The sequence below is a fragment of the Zophobas morio genome, unplaced genomic scaffold, assembly GCF_036711695.1.
Source record: "Zophobas morio isolate AGI-343-1 ecotype UQ-CSIRO unplaced genomic scaffold, CSIRO_AGI_Zmor_V1 ptg000030l, whole genome shotgun sequence".
Lineage (NCBI taxonomy): Eukaryota > Metazoa > Arthropoda > Insecta > Coleoptera > Tenebrionidae > Zophobas > Zophobas morio.
The window spans coordinates 6,654,283-6,671,784 of record NW_026972135.1 but is presented as its reverse complement, the minus strand read 5'-3'; the positions used below and the strand labels follow the sequence as shown (position 1 = coordinate 6,671,784).

At 33.7% G+C, this 17,502-nt stretch overlaps 4 protein-coding genes across 5 annotated transcripts; 2 read left to right on the top strand and 2 right to left on the bottom strand.

Moving 5' to 3' along the window:
• Positions 1 to 2,453: 2,453 nt before the first annotated feature.
• On the bottom strand, positions 2,454 to 7,071 carry LOC135137841 (ankyrin-3-like). Its single transcript, XM_064067589.1, has 2 exons — positions 2,696 to 7,071; positions 2,454 to 2,643 (listed from the first exon to the last, which is right to left on the bottom strand). Exon 1 carries the CDS (start codon positions 6,014 to 6,016, stop codon positions 2,750 to 2,752), a length of 3,267 nt encoding a protein of 1,088 aa, XP_063923659.1. The 5' UTR covers positions 6,017 to 7,071; the 3' UTR covers positions 2,454 to 2,643; positions 2,696 to 2,749.
• Positions 7,072 to 7,122: 51 nt separating this feature from the next.
• LOC135137842 (uncharacterized) lies at positions 7,123 to 11,866 on the bottom strand. Of its 2 annotated transcripts, XM_064067592.1 has the most exons (5): positions 11,786 to 11,866; positions 11,409 to 11,578; positions 10,884 to 11,253; positions 9,880 to 10,817; positions 7,123 to 9,819 (listed from the first exon to the last, which is right to left on the bottom strand). In XM_064067592.1, the coding sequence occupies exons 2-4, from the start codon at positions 11,562 to 11,564 to the stop codon at positions 10,747 to 10,749; spliced, it is 597 nt and encodes a 198-aa protein (XP_063923662.1). In that variant the 5' UTR covers positions 11,565 to 11,578; positions 11,786 to 11,866; the 3' UTR covers positions 7,123 to 9,819; positions 9,880 to 10,746. The 2 variants fall into 2 exon arrangements, with proteins under 2 accessions (XP_063923662.1, XP_063923660.1); XM_064067590.1 differs by having other exon boundaries at positions 9,880 to 11,253.
• Positions 11,867 to 15,052: 3,186 nt separating this feature from the next.
• On the top strand, positions 15,053 to 17,386 carry LOC135138283 (uncharacterized). The gene is made up of 2 exons (XM_064068222.1): positions 15,053 to 16,990; positions 17,111 to 17,386. The coding sequence occupies exon 1, from the start codon at positions 15,358 to 15,360 to the stop codon at positions 16,525 to 16,527; it is 1,170 nt and encodes a 389-aa protein (XP_063924292.1). The 5' UTR covers positions 15,053 to 15,357; the 3' UTR covers positions 16,528 to 16,990; positions 17,111 to 17,386.
• Positions 16,753 to 17,502, top strand: LOC135138456 (putative ankyrin repeat protein RF_0381). Its single transcript, XM_064068429.1, has 2 exons — positions 16,753 to 16,990; positions 17,111 to 17,502. Exons 1-2 carry the CDS (start codon positions 16,753 to 16,755, stop codon positions 17,500 to 17,502), a joined length of 630 nt encoding a protein of 209 aa, XP_063924499.1.

Sequence of the window (17,502 nt, the reverse complement as noted above, 5' to 3'; positions counted from 1 at the left end):
CGGGACTAGAACTCGTGAATGTAATACTGATTTTGGGAGATGACCCACTGTTCTAAGAAATTAAAGGGTGGTTGGGCGGGACTAGTACTTGCCAAGATAAGACTGATTTTGGCAGGTGATCGACTCTTCTAAAAAAACAAAGGCTGGGTGGGTGGCGTGTGGGGCTAGAACTTGCTAAAATTAAAAAAATGACAAATTGAAAAATCAGATAAATAAGAAATCGGAAAATCAAAAATTAAAGTGTCGAAAAAGTGAAAAAAAAAACCAAATCTTATAAAATCGAATTCGAAGTTCCTGTTTTCATTTTTTTTGGTTTATAAATTTTTCAACTTTTAAATATTTCGTTTGATAATTTTTTTGACAATTTTGGAGTTTTTACTTTCAATCTTTTGATTTTTCAAGGTTTAACTTTACAATTTTGGATTTTTTTGATTTTTAATTTTTCAAGTTCTCAAGTTAAAATTTTTCCTTTTCACGATTTGTCATTTTTACTAAAAGAACAAATTTATTCAAACCGAAATTTTGAAAAATCGAAAAATCCAAAAATTGAAAATTAGAAACAAAATTTTCAGATGTTTTAAAGTACGGTAAACATGGCAATCGCTGATCAAAATTACTTTTTACTCCCTTCCAAAAATTCGGTGACAAAAAATCAAAAATCGAAAATTTTAAAAATATACATCTATTTAATCGATGTTTATAAAAATCAAATATTTGAGAAATCGGAAAACGGCCACAATTGTAAAATTAAAAAATCGAAAGTTTTTTTCAGTTGCCCAGAGAAATCAAAAATCCAAAGACAGGTCAAAAAATTGAAAATTTAAAAAGCGAGAAATTGAAAAATTCGAAAGTTGAAAAATCGAAAAACTGAAAAATCTAGTAGTACTCGCTACGATAAGACTGATTTTGGCAAATGATCTACTCTCTAAGAAAACAAAGGGCTAGCACTTGTCAAATAACTTACCCGCGAAGAAAATAAAAGGCAGGTGGGCCGGGCTAGTATGACCTACTCTTCTAAGAAAATAATGGCAATTATGAGACTGATTTTTGCAAATGACATATCCTCTAAGAAAATAAGGGAGGGTAGGTGGGGCTAGTACTTGTTAAAATAAGACTGATTTTGGCAGATGACCCACTCTTCTAAGAAAATAAAGGGTGGGTGGGAGGGCTGGTACCTTTTCTTAGATGAGTAGGTCATTTACTCATTTGCATTTTTTATTTTCTTAGAAGGTTGCAGAAGTCACTTTCGGCCTCATTTCTTCGATAACTTCAACCTTTTTTCCAGAATTACTCAATTAATCCAGTGCATTGAAATAACACAATTTTTAAAAATTTCAAAAAATCCAATACAACATGTACAGAAAGATCTTGCGTCATTTTTGCAAGTAGGTGCATGTTTTCAAGTTCGGATTGCAGAGTTTTTGTTCGGATTAAAGATATCAGCTAGCCTCTGTTCGGATTAGTGGATGTTCGGATAATCGTGGGTTCGGATTATAGAGGTTAGACTGTATGTTTGAGAAAAAGATTATTCTGTCTGTGTGCCGGATATTTCTCGCTTATGTAACGTCTATTACTGATTTTTCATTGTAAAATTTTAGAAATACCTAATTGGTAGACTAACAATGGGTCGAAGGATGCCGAGAAGGAAAAACCCAGTTTAATATCTGTTCTCTTAATGGTACCATCGCACCTTGAACAACAATTAATTACATGCTTGAAGAATAACGATGCTTTCGAATTTGATAATAGTTTGAAAGTACCCGTTTTAATTTGTCCCGTTACTTTGTTTTGTGCGTGTTAAATGAATTATTCGAAGTGACGTGAATCCTGCAAGGTTATTGAACAAATCTTCGGAGAAAACTGGGAAGTACGAGACACCAGGTACGTATTCGGAGAACTTGGCACTGATTAATTTTGCATTCGTTGCGTAGTAAACATTTCAAATTGTGTAACATAAAACCCCGTCTCACCTAAGATTGGTATTCGTTGTCCTAAAATCAAGTGGCACAGACAGACGCAAACGGAAACCTACTTTTCCATATTCTAGAATTCAAAAGTTTTTCCTCTGTATATATTTTTTATATAAATAAATAAAACTACTCCACTAACAAAGTTCTTTAATTTCTGCTTCATACACACTCCACAGTTTCTTACAATTTAACACTCGTCTTTAGGGACGCATTTCCCTTGCTTCCTCAAAAATCCCCCATTGCAGAAGCATCCTACTATGCATTCGTCTGTGCAATAAGGCCCCGGGTTTTTATTTGCACATGTCGGATAACAAGATGGGCCACAGGTTGCGTAAATTTCGTTTGGTCCGCACTTGGCTGCAAAATAACGTAGGTGTAGGGTAAATATTTATTGCTCTAGTGTGGAAAACTAAGACTTACGTTTGGAAAGAGTGCTCGTCACCATTAGAACTAGAATAAGTAGGCAACTAGTGGAAGGTTTCATCTTGTTGTGTTGACGTGTGTTGTTACTCGAATACGTACCAATGTTATTGTTTTCTACATTGAAATCTATTTATATCACAGCTGCATGCAGATAAAGACGGTACTTTACAGTTAAAGCGCTTGAAACCGGTTTTACAAAGTTTGTTTTGTCTGTTAAAGTGTTAAAAAAACAGTTGGAGAGGTTTAGTTGCTATAAAAAGTAACAGTATTAAACAAGTGTACTTTTTTTTTCTATAACCTACCTTTAATTAGTGGTGTTTTTCCTTTTCTGTCTTGCTTAAACTATTGTTACTATTTCAAACATCCACCCCTGCGTCAATTAACAACTGCATTACATCTTCATTGTCATACTCCGCCCTCAGTGCATAATCCATCGCATCGTTGTCACACTCATCCAGAACATTTACCAAAGAACCACACTCCAGTAACTTCTTGGCAATTTCATAATTACAACATTCGCACGCAAATTGTAAAGCTGTTGCACCATTTTTATTTCGGGCATTTACGTCAACGCCCGCCTGAATCAACAACTCTACTACATCCACACTATCCCTCCGCGATTTCGCCACATGATGCAACGCGTTGTTGCCCTTGTCATCCATCAAATCTACGCAAGCACCACACTGGAGCAACTTTTCCGCATTGGTGTAATTATTCTGTTGACACGCTAGCTGCAAAGCTGTCGTCCCGTTTCTATTTTGAGAATCGACACTCAGAAATTTCTCGGCCAATAATTTTATTATATCTGCGTTGTAGTGCTCGGACTTTGATGCGTAGTGTAAAGCATTATTGTAGTTGTTGTCCAAAAGATTGACAGACGCATCGCAGCTTAATAAATATTCAGCAATGTGATAATTGCAGTTTCGACAAGCAACTTGTAGAGCTGTTGTTCCATGAATGTTTCTGCTATTTATATCAAGGCCTTCACCAATCAATAACCTTACGATATTTTGATTATTTTTCCACGATCTTGACATATAATGTAAGGCAGTGTTGTTGTTGTCGTCCAAAATTTTGACACAAGCGTGGTTTTCCACCAGTTTTTGTGCAACTTCATAGTCACTATTTTCGCATGCCAGGTGTAACGCTGTTGTTCCGTTTCCGTTTTGAGCATTCACATCAATGCCTCTATTGATCAATAATTTTATTACGTCTTTGTTGCATTTCCAGGACACGGCAGCGTAATGCAGTGAGTTGTCATTGACGTCGTCGACGACATCTATGGAAGCATTACAATCTAACAGTTCCTTTACAGCTTCGTAGTCGCCAAATTTGGACGCAAGTTGTAACGGTGAAGTCCCATTTTTGTTTTGACCATTTACATAGATGCCGTTGTCAATTAGTAATTTTATTAGATGAAGACGGTTCTGTCGTGACTTGAATACGTAATGTAGTGCGTTATTACACTCGTTATCCACAAGATTTATGTCACTATCATTCTCTAACAACATTTTTGCAATACCAGAATTACCATTCTCGCAAGCAAGCTGTAACGCCGTTGTTCCATTTCTGTTTTGAACATTGACATTAACACGTTTATGAATCAATAGCTTTGTTATATTTAATTTGTCACTAGTTGACAAAGATGCATAGTGTAGCGCACTGTTGTTGTCTTCGTCTACTACATCTACGCAAGCGTTACACTCTAAGAGCACTTCCGTATTCCAAAAATTGCATTGCTTGCAAGCTAGATGTAGAGGTGTCAACCCATTTTTATTTTGAACATTAACATCCACATCTTTATCAATGAACAGTTTTATTATAGTTCGATTATCTATCCACAACATTGATGCAAAATGCAGAGCGTTGTTGCCATGTGGATCCACAATATCTGCTTCAGCTCCTCTCTTCATCAATATTTCTACTACTTCCAAAAAACCAAATTCAGCCGCAATTTGAAGTGCAGTTAGACCTTCGTCGTTTTTAAGATTCACATCCACGTCAATTTTATAGTTTTCTAAAATAGATAGTTTATTGTCACTCTTTGGTCCTAGTTTGGCCAATCGATGCCAGACGGTGTTGCCACCAGTGTACTTGGCTCCTTTTTGTGTTAATATGCTCAACATATCGTACTTGTTTTCATCGCATGCTACGTCCAAAATATTACCACGAAGTGTGTCATAACCATCTTTGGTTAGGTCGAAACCATTTTCTAGTATTATATTGACAACGGCGATGTTACCTTCTCTTGGAGACGTTACACTGTCATCTGTTCCTTTGACGGCTATTTGTAGTAAATTGTCGTTGTCTACTTTCAGATGAACAAGTTGTGTGTTGTGTGCAACCAGTGCAGAAAATAAATTCGGGTAACCCATGCGTGCTGCATAATAAACCAACGTTTCGATTTTATAATAGCCAAAAACCGTTTTTTTAACATCGTCAAAATCTAGAAGATTTTTTTCTAGCATTGCCTCTATCGGATACAAACATTTTGCTTCAAGGGCGTAACTTAAGCAATCAAAGTGGAATAAATCGTCTTGGTCGTGGATTTTGGAGTATAGTTGAAGTACCTTTGCCACCATGGTTGTGTACCACTTAAATTCTTGGTTCAGTTTCACCAGTTCATTCCTGTACCAGTAACTTTTTATGTTATCAGTGGGATATTTCTTGCCGTATGTACACAACAAATGGAGTACAGTTCGACCACCATGATCTTTAGCTTCTATATCGTCGACGTGTTTTTCAAATTCGTCTAAGTTTCTGTAGATGTCGGATAGATGTAGAGGGTTGCTCTGGGCCAACATTATGTTAAACATAAGTCGTAGATTTTCATATCTTTCAAGAAGCATCTCCTTCTGTAACAAAGCAGCTTTTTCTTTATTTCTTTGTAACCAAACACACGCAAAATATTCTGCGTACGTCTGATGGCTAAATATAGCATCCCCATTGTCATTTATTATCTCTATTATTCCATATTTATCGCCACTGCGCTTAATTTCACTGACAAAATCTTCCATTTCTTCTGAAAGTAGACCCAATTTGACAAAATCCTTCGTGTTTAAGCATGCCTTCAAAGCAGGAATTTCATAATTCTTTAAGAGAACTTTAAAATTTCCAAGTTGATGTGTGTGGTGTTCGTCGACGACTTTACTTAAAGCAAACTTCACTTTTCCCTCAAAGTACAATTTATACATATACGTCAACACAAACATGTTCTTTTGGTCGGCGTTGTCAGTTTCGTCATTAGTCAGAAACATTTCTGTAATTATGTGCAACTGTAACGGAATTCCTAATAATTCTTGACTTTTGTTAAGATCTACATTGTCAAGAATTGAGCCCATAATTCTTTCTATGTCTTCGTTTCCGTACTTCCGTTTCAGTTTTTCGCAAATGTACTCTTCACGTTGACTTTTATTCAGTTTTGTTATTTCTATAGGTATTACGTTTAATGATTGCGTTATTCTATCACGCAGATTCTCCCTTGACGAAATCCATATCTTCGTACCACTTGAGGATGCGTCTTGGACGAAGTCCAAGACACTATTTACGTAACTGCTGTCGACTTCGTCTAGCCCGTCAAAATACAAATATAGTTTTCGGTTGTTGCGTAAAATGGGCAACATTTTTTTAACAACGTTGTCGTCTGTTTCTAGTAGCTAATTCCAGATTGTTTCCAAGTTTGGTTTCTTCGCCAGGAACGAATTATGGTTGATCAGATTGATGTAAATCCCCCAGTGATCTGGAGGGCAGTCGTTACATAAAACGTCCATTAATCTCGATTTACACATTCCAGCTGGAGCATAAATTACGTTTAATGAGTTGTGAAGACAACGAAGAATGTCGTCTTCTGGTATAAGCCTCCTTTTATTTACAAACTCTTCTGGTAGTTCGTTCCCTTGCTTTAAAAGCAAGACGCAATTTTCATCATCGAAAGTTTGAAAAAGGTACACGTTGGTTTTGTCAGTTTTTTCGCAAATTTGGTTAAAATCAACTCGTGTACATTCAGTTTTTGAAGACAATAAAACAGTGTGTTTGCTGTCATTGAATTCTCTGTTGATGTAGTCAGATGTTTCAATATACGCCAAGTTTCTATATCTCCTTGTGAATTTATCGTCACAATTGATTATTGCCATTGTTTGGTTTCCTTGTGACTTGCACAGACTGAGAATTGTTTCTGTTTTCACAAAAATGGTGGACACACTTCTTGGTTTGTGCAAACTAGGCAATGGTGTTCTCTTCGTCCCAATTAGATATTGTCTTTGAGACATTGTCAAGAGTTCAGAAACACCAACAAGTTCCGCTAATTCTGTGTCAATATTGATAAAACGTTGCAAAGAAATGGGTTTTCTTCCTTGCAAAGAAATCTCAAAGGTATGTAAAATATCACTACAATATTTCTTCTGTGCGGATTTATTTATCAGGTCGGATAAATTCTGGAAGCCCCCGAAACCTCTTGTAGTATTTCTTATCAAAATAACCCTTTTGTTGTCACTGGTTTTACCTAGTAGCTTCAAAACGCAATCCACCAGGGCAGGGGCGGACTGGTACTTTAAAAGTGGCCCGGGCAAAAGATTTAACCGGCCCTGGAGGCGACCCTCATTTACTACTTATAGTAAATTTTTTCTGTGATGTTTTGTAAAATCAACAATTTTACAAAATATGTATCACAATTATCTATTAATTAATCAGTTTAAAATAACTAATTTTATTTAGAAATACGCTCAGGAAGTAAAAAGCTGTAGCAATTTTATTATTTATATGCATTATACCTATATTATACAGATTATTTTAATAATTTGGCCATAACGGCACTTTGACCCGACAGTGTATCTATAACAATATTACAGTCAATGTCAGCTAACATGATACTTTCAACAAACATCATTGTAAATGCTTCCAAATGATCATCTGTCAAACTATTTCGTAATCTGTTCTTGACAATTTTAAACTTCGAAAAACTCCTTTCACAACCAGCAGACGAAATAGATAAAGTTAATAAAAATTTATACACAAGAAAAAGATTTTCATAAGCACTTGAATAAAGATCGTGTTTTATTAAAAATGTATATGACAACACAAAGCACACTGTTTGCAGGATTTGCAGGGTTTTTGGTTACCACAATCGTCACTAAAAGTTGGCTCTTCCTATACTGTTTGTTTTAATTGATCCCATTTTGTAGCAAAATCTAAAAGTTCTTCTCGTATTTGAGACGGTGTAATTTCGGCATTAAATTTTATTAAAATATTGCATAGTGGAACAAATAAATCTGAATTTAGGGTTTCAGAACTCATATTGTTGAATTGTCGTGGATTAAATACAGCAAGCGTAGTATAAATTTTTTCGTTTTTAATAAATCTTGTACTAAAACTTTGCACAATAACGTCCATAACTACATTGTATACATCAATTTTATATTTTTCATAGGGGTTATCAATGCTATACTCTGAAGTTTTTTCACCCGACAACATTTTTTTTTACGAATTCGCAGAATATCTAATTGCGAATTGATTACCGTAGACGCGTCGTTTTCATTTCCCAATTCATTATTTGCCCATTCTATAAATTTAAATGATCAAAATCTCTGGAGATTGCAGTTAAAGAATTTTTTGTTTCAGTAATGATTGTTTGCGCTGTAGTTAGGTCTAGTCCAGATGTTTGCAAATATTTTGATGTAGGTGAAGTATGCTGAAAAATTCTAAAATACATGTTGGCGGTTAAAATAGTTTCATATTTTGAAAGTGAATTTAAGTAGGAAGTTGCTTTATATCGTGTGTCAGAACTTAAAATTTCTGATTTTGATATACCTTCAAGAACCTCTATAATTGTAACAAAAAGGGTATCACTTGGGTCACCATAACTTTCAAAAAATTTTTAACACTGCATTCAATTTAGAATCCCACCTTGTTTCTCCAATTGTACTTAAAACTTTTCGAGAAGACTCTTTCCAAATGTTCATTCTAGTGTGAGATTCTTTAAAGAAAACAGCAATACTATTTAACAAACCAAATAAAGATGTACACTGATGTGGTTTTTGTGTAATATCTGTTATTACTAAGTTTAAAATATGAGCATAGCACCAGAGATGTATGTGTTCGGGATTAGAAGTAGCCATCCAAGAACTGAAACCATTATATTGCCCTTGCATATTTGCAGCACCATCGGTGCTACTACCTACACAATATTTTAAATTGATATTATTGTCGGCCAACACTTGCTATTAACTCATAAAGAGTTAATAGCCTTTTGTAGAACTTGTACTTTTTAATGCAAGCAATGTTTCATGCACAGATTCATCATCTACATATCTAATAATAATAGAAGCTTGATCTGTAACTGTAATGTCTTGTGTTGTATCAATTTGAATTGAATACATTCCGATATTGGTAATTTTTTCTGAAATCTTACGCGTTATTAAATTTTTGATAATATTTACAATGGAATTTATAGTTGTTTTGGACAAAAAAGACACAATATTACCCCTACCTTTCTTGCCATGTGTATATCGCTTTTGCTTTTCTAAAATAACACGATTAATATGTGAATTTAATAAGGAGTCAAATTTTTTTAGCAGTAAAATAAGTTCTAAAAAGTTACCATGATTAATTTTTGAATTGGCCAAAGAAAGAATATCCTCATCTCTGTGACCTCTGTAAGCAATACCACATTTACCAATTACTTTTATTACTTCTATAATTCGCAGTAAAATATCTCTTCTATTCTGAACTTGACTTAAACGAATATTTTCTTGTTTTGGTATGTAAGACAGTATATTTAATTTTTTCAATTGCATCAAATGTGCTTCAGCAGAATTTTTGTGACTTTGACTTTTTTCATGCTCATCCACTCTACTGTAAATATGTTTAGGATGAATACTTTTTACACCACTTTTAAATATACTAGATTCTTTGCTGTAAACCATACAAACTGTACAAAATAAAGTTTTTGAGTGTTCATTATAAGTTAACCAAGTACGCCGCACCCCACTTTTCCTGCGAAACAGTGTAATCGGATTGAATGGTAAATCTTTTACATCGCATGGTTGAATTTGATGAAATCAATATCAATGTCACTTGTTGCTGGGATAGAAAAAAAAAATATTACTTTCGATGGGTGGCAGAAACTCTTGTTCTAATACTTTTTGTTGTGAAGAAACATCTTCCAGATTCGTTGAAGTGGTCGGTTGCTTAATCCAAGTTGCACCGCTTCAACAGTTTCAATAGGAGTAGTGCTTGTAGATTGTGCAGGTTGACTGTCACCCTCAACATTTTCTTTACGCAATTTAATAAATGAAGACATGGACTGGTAAAACTTGGCTTGTTCCTCCAAAGCTTTTTTCTTCTTTTCGCGTAATTTTTCCGCACCGCCTTAAATCGCTTTTCTTTTAACATCCTTCCCACTTGTGCTTGGTTTGTCCATTTCGATAAACTAGTTTTGAAAAAGCCATAATGCAAATACTATTTTTACAGATAAAAAAAAGTAATTTACCTTACAGTGATGATTATAAATTGTGACTTAATGGAAACCTCACGATCTACGTACACCCTCAATGGTTAAGCAGAGACATAAGACTGATTTTTAGAGGAAGATAAGTTTTCGATTATGCCGACTGTATATTTTGTTAAGCATTAATTAAAAGAGTGTGAAAATAGTACGTGCTTAATTGCCTAAACGTGCCTGTTGCATTTCTTGCTTTGTTAATGTTATTTAAACTCCATACATATTTCGTCGGCGATGGCGCCAACATTGTTAAACAAAATTTAAAAGTTTGATTTTGAGAAGTGTTTGATATTGTCTATTCAGCGTAACCGGCCTACCGACCCATCAGTTCGACGGCCCACCGGGCAAATGCCCGGTAGCCCGCCTGGCCAGTCCGCCCCTGCACCAGGGTTTCATTTGAAACATCGACTTTTACAACTAAAGGAACTTGTTCCAAGTACCACAAAATTTTCCCATACTCGTACGACTTTAGGCAAAATTTTTGCTTGGTTTTACCAAATTCGTCATCTGTAATCGTTTCCAGAGACCAAATATATTCAACAATATTGTCGCCAGTTTCTTCCACTATCGTGACTCGAAAATCCATTATAGCTTCTGTGAGGAATTCCGTTTTTGGATTTCGTTTATTGTCAGTCAGAGTTCTGATGTAGGGTGAAAGAGCCAGCTCACTCAGTTTGGCAACTACGTCACCTTTCCATAAGACGAAATTTTTGGACCACCATTCAGTCATAAAGTGGACAAAAGAGTCATAAATATTGCATTGTACTATACCTTGCAGCATTTTTTCGACCTGTGTTTTAGTGTGGTGTATGTTATTTTGCCCAGTGAATAGATAAAATGTTTGTTTTTTGTCAGCTACCTCCCGTATGACTTGGAACACCCTAGATTTTTTTCTCTCCCTGTGTTTAATAGTAAATCTTCATTTTCTAAATTATAGCATCTTTTGAGATTAATCTGTTCGCTTAGTTCGACGCCTTCTGTAAAATACGTACGTGAGTTTGTGTACAGGATGCAGACAACATCTTCTGTTATTTCTACATCTGAAGACATAGAATTAAAGTATTTTTCGACGTTGAAATCGGCTTTTGGATTTCCTGTGTTTAAATCGTTATATCTAATTCGTTTGGCCGCTTCTTTGTGTTTAAGTTGAAACAAGTAAGTCAGCGTTTTTTGGTTTTTGAATGTAATTTTTACTTCTATGTCGTCAAATAGTCCGCATTTTTGGTTGTTTGTGGTCATTTCAAAATCTTCAACTCTATCACAAGTGATTAATTTCAAAGCATAGAAGGCACACATCATTTGTTCGTATTTTTTTCCATGATCTATAGCTCCTGGTAGTTTTTTGTACGTACGAAAGCGATCCTATGCAAAAAAATAAAAATGTAACCTCTAGTTTACTATGGTATACATTAATCAAAATTTTGTAACTTGTAATATTTCAGTGATCTTAAACTACACACTTAAAGTTTCATAGGAATAAATTATAATTTTGGCTGACAAATTGATCGCCATTTTACCTGCTTTGTTAAAGAGGATGACATATCTTGATCATGTGGCGTTTCTGCTGACGTCACTCGTACTGTTGCATCTAGTTTTCGTTGTTGTCTTTGTTCTTTTCTGTTGTTCAGTTCTTCTTGTTTTTTAGTCTCTTCGTCCTCAGAACTTACGTCCATGACGTATAAATGTACTGAAAATGCAATATTCAATATGGACACACTTTGTTTGATCATTTGACGTTACAAATGGTAGCAAAAATTTATAGGTACAGATAACCTTAATCATTTTTATCTTTTAATGAAATTCGGAAAATTCCGATTCGTCTAAAAATGTTGTTTGTGTGTACACATCTAAGCTAAAGTATGGAATCTATTAATATATTAAAAAGTGCACTTACCCAAATATTTTCTTCGAAGTATTTAGTAACTCTACTGAGGGAAAATTCACTTTACCGAGGTATTTCGAGGTGATTGAGTACACAACATAGATATAATTTTTATCAACAGATAAGTTTAGCGTAGATTAGGACTTGATTCTGAGTCAACCAAATTTCTCGAAACCATCTAATACCATCAGTATTACGATTAGGTTATGAAAACATTTTTTAAGTTGGCAGAATTCTGAGAATTATATGAAATATCAAAATAAGGCAATTCTGAGCGTTCAAGAAATTTTCCATACATTGGGGAAAACTTTTAGCAATAAAGCGACGTATATCGAAAAATTAAAAAAAAACACAGAAATTGAAAAGTCGAAAAATTTAAAAAATCGGAAAATCAAGATAGCAAAAAATTGAAAAATAGAGATTTTGAAGAATTGCAAAATCTAAAACATTAAACAAATCCAAACATGAAAAACTTAAAAAAATAAAATTTGAAAATCTAAAATTTACAAATTGAGAACTTGAACAATTGGATAATTGAAAAATCGAAACATCGAAAAATTAAAAAAAATTGGAAAATGGAAAATGTAAAAATTCCGAAAATTGAAAAATTGGAATGTATATAACTCGAGAAATTGATAAACATAAAATTTAAAAAACTGAAAAGTTAAAATATCGAACAGTTGAAAAATTGAGAAATCCAAAGTTTAAAAAACGAAAAATTGAAAATCCAAAAAGGACAAAGTCGCAAAATCGAAAAGTCGAAATACTAAAATATTCCAAAAGTCAAATACCGAAAAATTGAAAAATAGGAGAAAAACTGAAGAATCGAAAAACTGCAAAATCACAAAATTCAGCGAAATATTCAAAAACTGGAAATTAAAAAATTGAAAAATTGGGAAATCAAAAAGTCAAAAAAGCAAAGTCGAAAAATCGCAAACTTAAAAAATCCAAAAATTGAAAAATCAAAAACTGAAAAATCCAAAAATTGAAGAACTGAAGAACTGAAAGATCGAAACTTTGGAAAGTCGAGAAATGGGAAAATCAAAAAATAGATTAATTCAGAAATCGTAAAACTGAAAATTCAGAAACGTCAAAATTTAAAAAATTAAAAAATATTGAAGAACTGAAAAATCAAAAAATCGAAAATTAAAACATTGAAAAATTAAAATATCGTTAAATTGAAAAATGGAGAAGTCTAAACACAAAAATTAAAAAAAATGGAAAATTGAAAAATTGGATAATTCTAAAATCGAAAAGTCGAAAAATTACATAATAGATATTTTGAAGAACTGAAAAATCGAGAAATCAAAAAATCAAAAATTTAAAACATTAAAAAATTCAAATATCGAAAAATTGTAAAATCGAGAAATCCAAACATGAAAAAATCAAAAAAATTAAAATTTGAAAATCTAAAATTTACAAATCGGGAACTTGAACAATCGAATAATTGAAAACTCGAAACGTCGAAAAATTGGAAAAACGAAAAATTAAAAAAAATTGAAAAATGGAAAATTTAAAAATCCTGAAAACTGAAAAATTGAGAAATCGAAGTATAAAATAGTTGAAACATCGAAAAATCGAAAAATCTAAAATTTAAAACATTGAAAAATTAAAATATCGTTAAATTGAAAAATGGAGAAGTCCACGAGTAAACATAAAAAAATCAAAAAATAAAAATTCAAAAATCTAAAATTCAAAAATCGAAAAACTGAAAAATAAACAAATCGAGAAATCGAAATAATCAAATCTTGTTAAATCGAGATCTCAAATAATTGAAAACTCGAAAATGGAAAAATTAAAATATAGAAGAACTATCCTAGAATTTTTAAAATTGAAAAATTGAGGAATCGAAGTATGAAACAGACTGAGTTGTAAAATCGAAAGATTAACGAAAAATTGAAAATCCGAAAAGTAACGGAAAATCAAAAAATCCAGGAGTCCAAAAATCGAAAAGTGGAAAAATCGGAATATAGCAACATCCCAAGAAGAAATATCCAAAAAATTAAGGAATTAAAAATTGGAAAATTGAGAAATCAAAAACCAAAAAAGCACAGTCGAAAAATCGTAAGCTTAATAAATCGAAAAATTGAAGAATTGAAAAATTGAAATACATATTTAGAAATCGTAAATTGAAGACTACAAAAATTGAGAAGTGGGATCATTGAAAAACTGAAAAACTGAGCAATCGAAAAAAAAATCGATGAATCGAAAATTTGAAGAATGGAAAAATTGAAAAAGTCCAAAGTTGAAAAATCGAGAAATCAAAAAGTCGAAAAATCTTAATAGCGTTTTTATAAACCACAAGTTCAGGACTATGCTACTTTTTAACATTTAAATAACATTTACTCGGCAAAATTGTATGATGACACATCAACTCCTGGGGGGCATTAACGGATAAATTTTGACTAATGGTTTAACATGCTTCCAATAACTACAACACGGATTCATAAATCGTAAACAGAGGATATAAAATTTAAATTACATTTGCTATTGTAAAATTTCGACATTACGTCATTTCATTGTTGGTGACAAATTTTGGTGAGCGTTTTACCATTTGATAATATAATTTGAAATGTAAATTTTGTCATTCCAGAACATTATGTATTAAATTGTTAAGATGTTCAAGAACTTTGTTCACTTATTCGTAATAAACTCCGACCAGATGGTCGAAACGGGTTAGTTCTTCATAGTGGATGTGTATCAGATCAGCTCTAACGAAAGTCGGCTTATAGATAAATCGCTTAGAGACGAAATTGACCTCAGGAGAAAATTACCTACTTTTTATTATATTTAATAAACCTTGAAAATTTTTAAGTAACAACGGACAACAAAAAATCTGGACAATTGGACGCCACTGAAGTCAAATTATATTCAAAATCCAACACTGACTTACATCTTTCAAACTAAACAAAAAGAAGCGACCAAACCAATTAGTGTTAACTAATTATATACGGGGAAATAAAAACAGAATTCCTCAGGGAAGCTATAATGGATTTCCTAACCATAATATTTGAAGAAACTGGCGACGATATTGTTGAACATGTTTGGTCTCTGGAAAGAATTACTTAAAAAATTGAAAGCTAGTAGTTAAAACATATGACAACAAAAGCGTTATTTTGATAGAAAATAGTACAAAAGGTTTTGCAAAAAAGAAGTCTTCTACCATTTTTGTGAAAACAGAAACAATTCTCAGTCTGTGCAAGTCACAAGGAAATCAAACAATAGCAATAATCAGTTGTGACGATAAATTCACAAGGAGACATAGAAACTTGGCGTATTTTGAAACATCTGAGTACATCAACAGAGAATTCAATGACAGCAAACACACTGTTTTATTGTCTTCAAAAACTGAATCTACACGTGTTGATTTTAACCAAATTTGCGAAAAAAGTGACTAAACCAACGTGTACTTTTTTCAAACTTTCGATGATGAAAATTGCGTTTTGCTTTTAAAGCAAGGGAACCAACTACCAGAAGAGTTTGTAAATAAAAGGAGGCTTACACCAGAAGACGACATTCTTCGTTGTCTTGACAACTCATTAAACGTAATTTGTGCTCCAGCTGGAAAGGGTAAATCGAGATTAATGGACGTTTTATGTAACGACTGCCCTCCAGATCACTGGGGGATTTACATCAATCTGATCAACCATAATTCGTTCCTGGCGAAGAAACCAAACTTGGAAACAATCTGGAATTACCTACTAGAAACAGACGACAACGTTGTTAAAAAAATGTTGCCCATTTTACGCAACAACCGAAAACTATATTTGTATTTTGACGGGCTAGACGAAGTCGACAGCACTTACGTAAATAGTGTCTTGGACTGCGTCCAAGACGCATCTTCAAATGGTACGAAGATATGGATTTCGTCAAGGGAGAATCTGCGTGATAGAATAACGCAATCACTAAACGTAATACCTATAGAAATAACAGAACTGAATAAAAGTCAACGTGAAGAGTACATTTGCGAAAAACTGAAACGGAAGTACGGAAACGAAGACATAGAAAGAATTATGGGCTCAATTCTTGACAATGTAGATCTTAACAAAAGTCAAGAATTATTAGGAATTCCGTTACAGTTGCATATAATTACGGAAATGTTTCTGACCAACGACGAAACTGACAACGTCGAGCAAAAGAACATGTTTGTGTTGACGTATATGTATAAATTGTACTTTGAGGGAAAAGTGAAGTTTGCTTTAAGTAAAGTCGTCGACGAACACCACACACATCAATTTGGAAATTTTAAAGTTCTCTTAAAGAATTATGAAATTCCTGCTTTGAAGGCATGCTTAAACAGGGAGGATTTTGTCAAACTGGGTCTACTTTCAGAAGAAATGGAAGATTTTGTCACTGAAATTAAGCGCAGTGGCGATAAATATGGAATAATAGAGATAATAAATGACAATGGGGATGCTATATTTAGCCATCAGACGTACGCAGAATATTGTGCGTGTGTTTGGTTACAAAGAAATAAAGAAAAAGCTGCTTTGTTTCAGAAGGAGATGCTTCTTGAAAGATATGAAAATCTACGACTTATGTTTGACATAATGTTGGCCCAGAGCGACCCTCTACATCTATCCGTTATCTACAGAAACTTAGACGAATTTGAAAAAAACGTCGACGATATAGAAGCTAAAGATCATGGTGGTCGAACTGTACTCCATCTGTTGTGTACATACGGCAAGAAATATCCCATTGATTACATAAAAAGTTACTGGTACAGGAATGAACTGGTGAAACTGAACCAATAATTTAAGTGGTACACAACCATGGTGGCAAAGGTACTTCAACTATACTCCAAAATCCACGACCAAGACGATTTATTCCACTTTGATTGCTTAAGTTACTCCCTTGAAGCAAAATGTTTGTATCCGATAGAGGCAATGCTAGAAAAAAATCTTCTAGATTTTGACGATGTTAAAAAAACGGTTTTTGGCTATTATAAAATCGAAACGTTGGTTTATTATGCAGCACACATGGGTTACCCGAATTTATTTTCTGCACTGGTTGCACATAACACACAACTTGTTCATCTGAAAGTAGACAACGACAATTTATTAGAAATAGCCGTCAAAGGAACAGATGACAGTGTAGCGTCTCCAAGAGAAGGTAACATCGCTGTTGGCAATATAATACTAGAAAATGGTTTCGATTTAACCAAAGATGGTTATGACACACCTCTTGGTGATATTTTGGACGTAGCATGCGATGAGGGTAAGTACGATATGTTGAACATATGAACACAAAACGGAGCCAAGTACACTGGTGGCAACACCGTCTGGCATCGACTGGCAAAACTAGGACCGAAGAGTGACAATACACTATATATTTTAGAAAACTATAAAATTGACTTGGATGTGAATCTTAAAAACGACGAAGGTCTAACTGCGCTTCAAATTGCGGCTCAATTTCGTGTTTTCGGAGTAGTAGAAATATTGATGAAGAGAGGAGCTGAAGCAGATATTGTGGACCCACGTGGCAACAACCCTCTGCATTTTGCATCAATGTTGTGGATAGATAATCGAACTATAATAAAACTGTTCATTGATAAAGGTGTGGATGTTAATGTTCAAAATGAAAATGGGTTGACGCCTCTACATCTAGCTTGGAAGCAATGCAATTTTTGGAATACGGAAGTGCTCTTAGAGTGTAACGCTTGCGTAGATGCATTAGACGAAGACAACAACAGTGCGCTACACTATATAAATAAATATAAATATAAATAG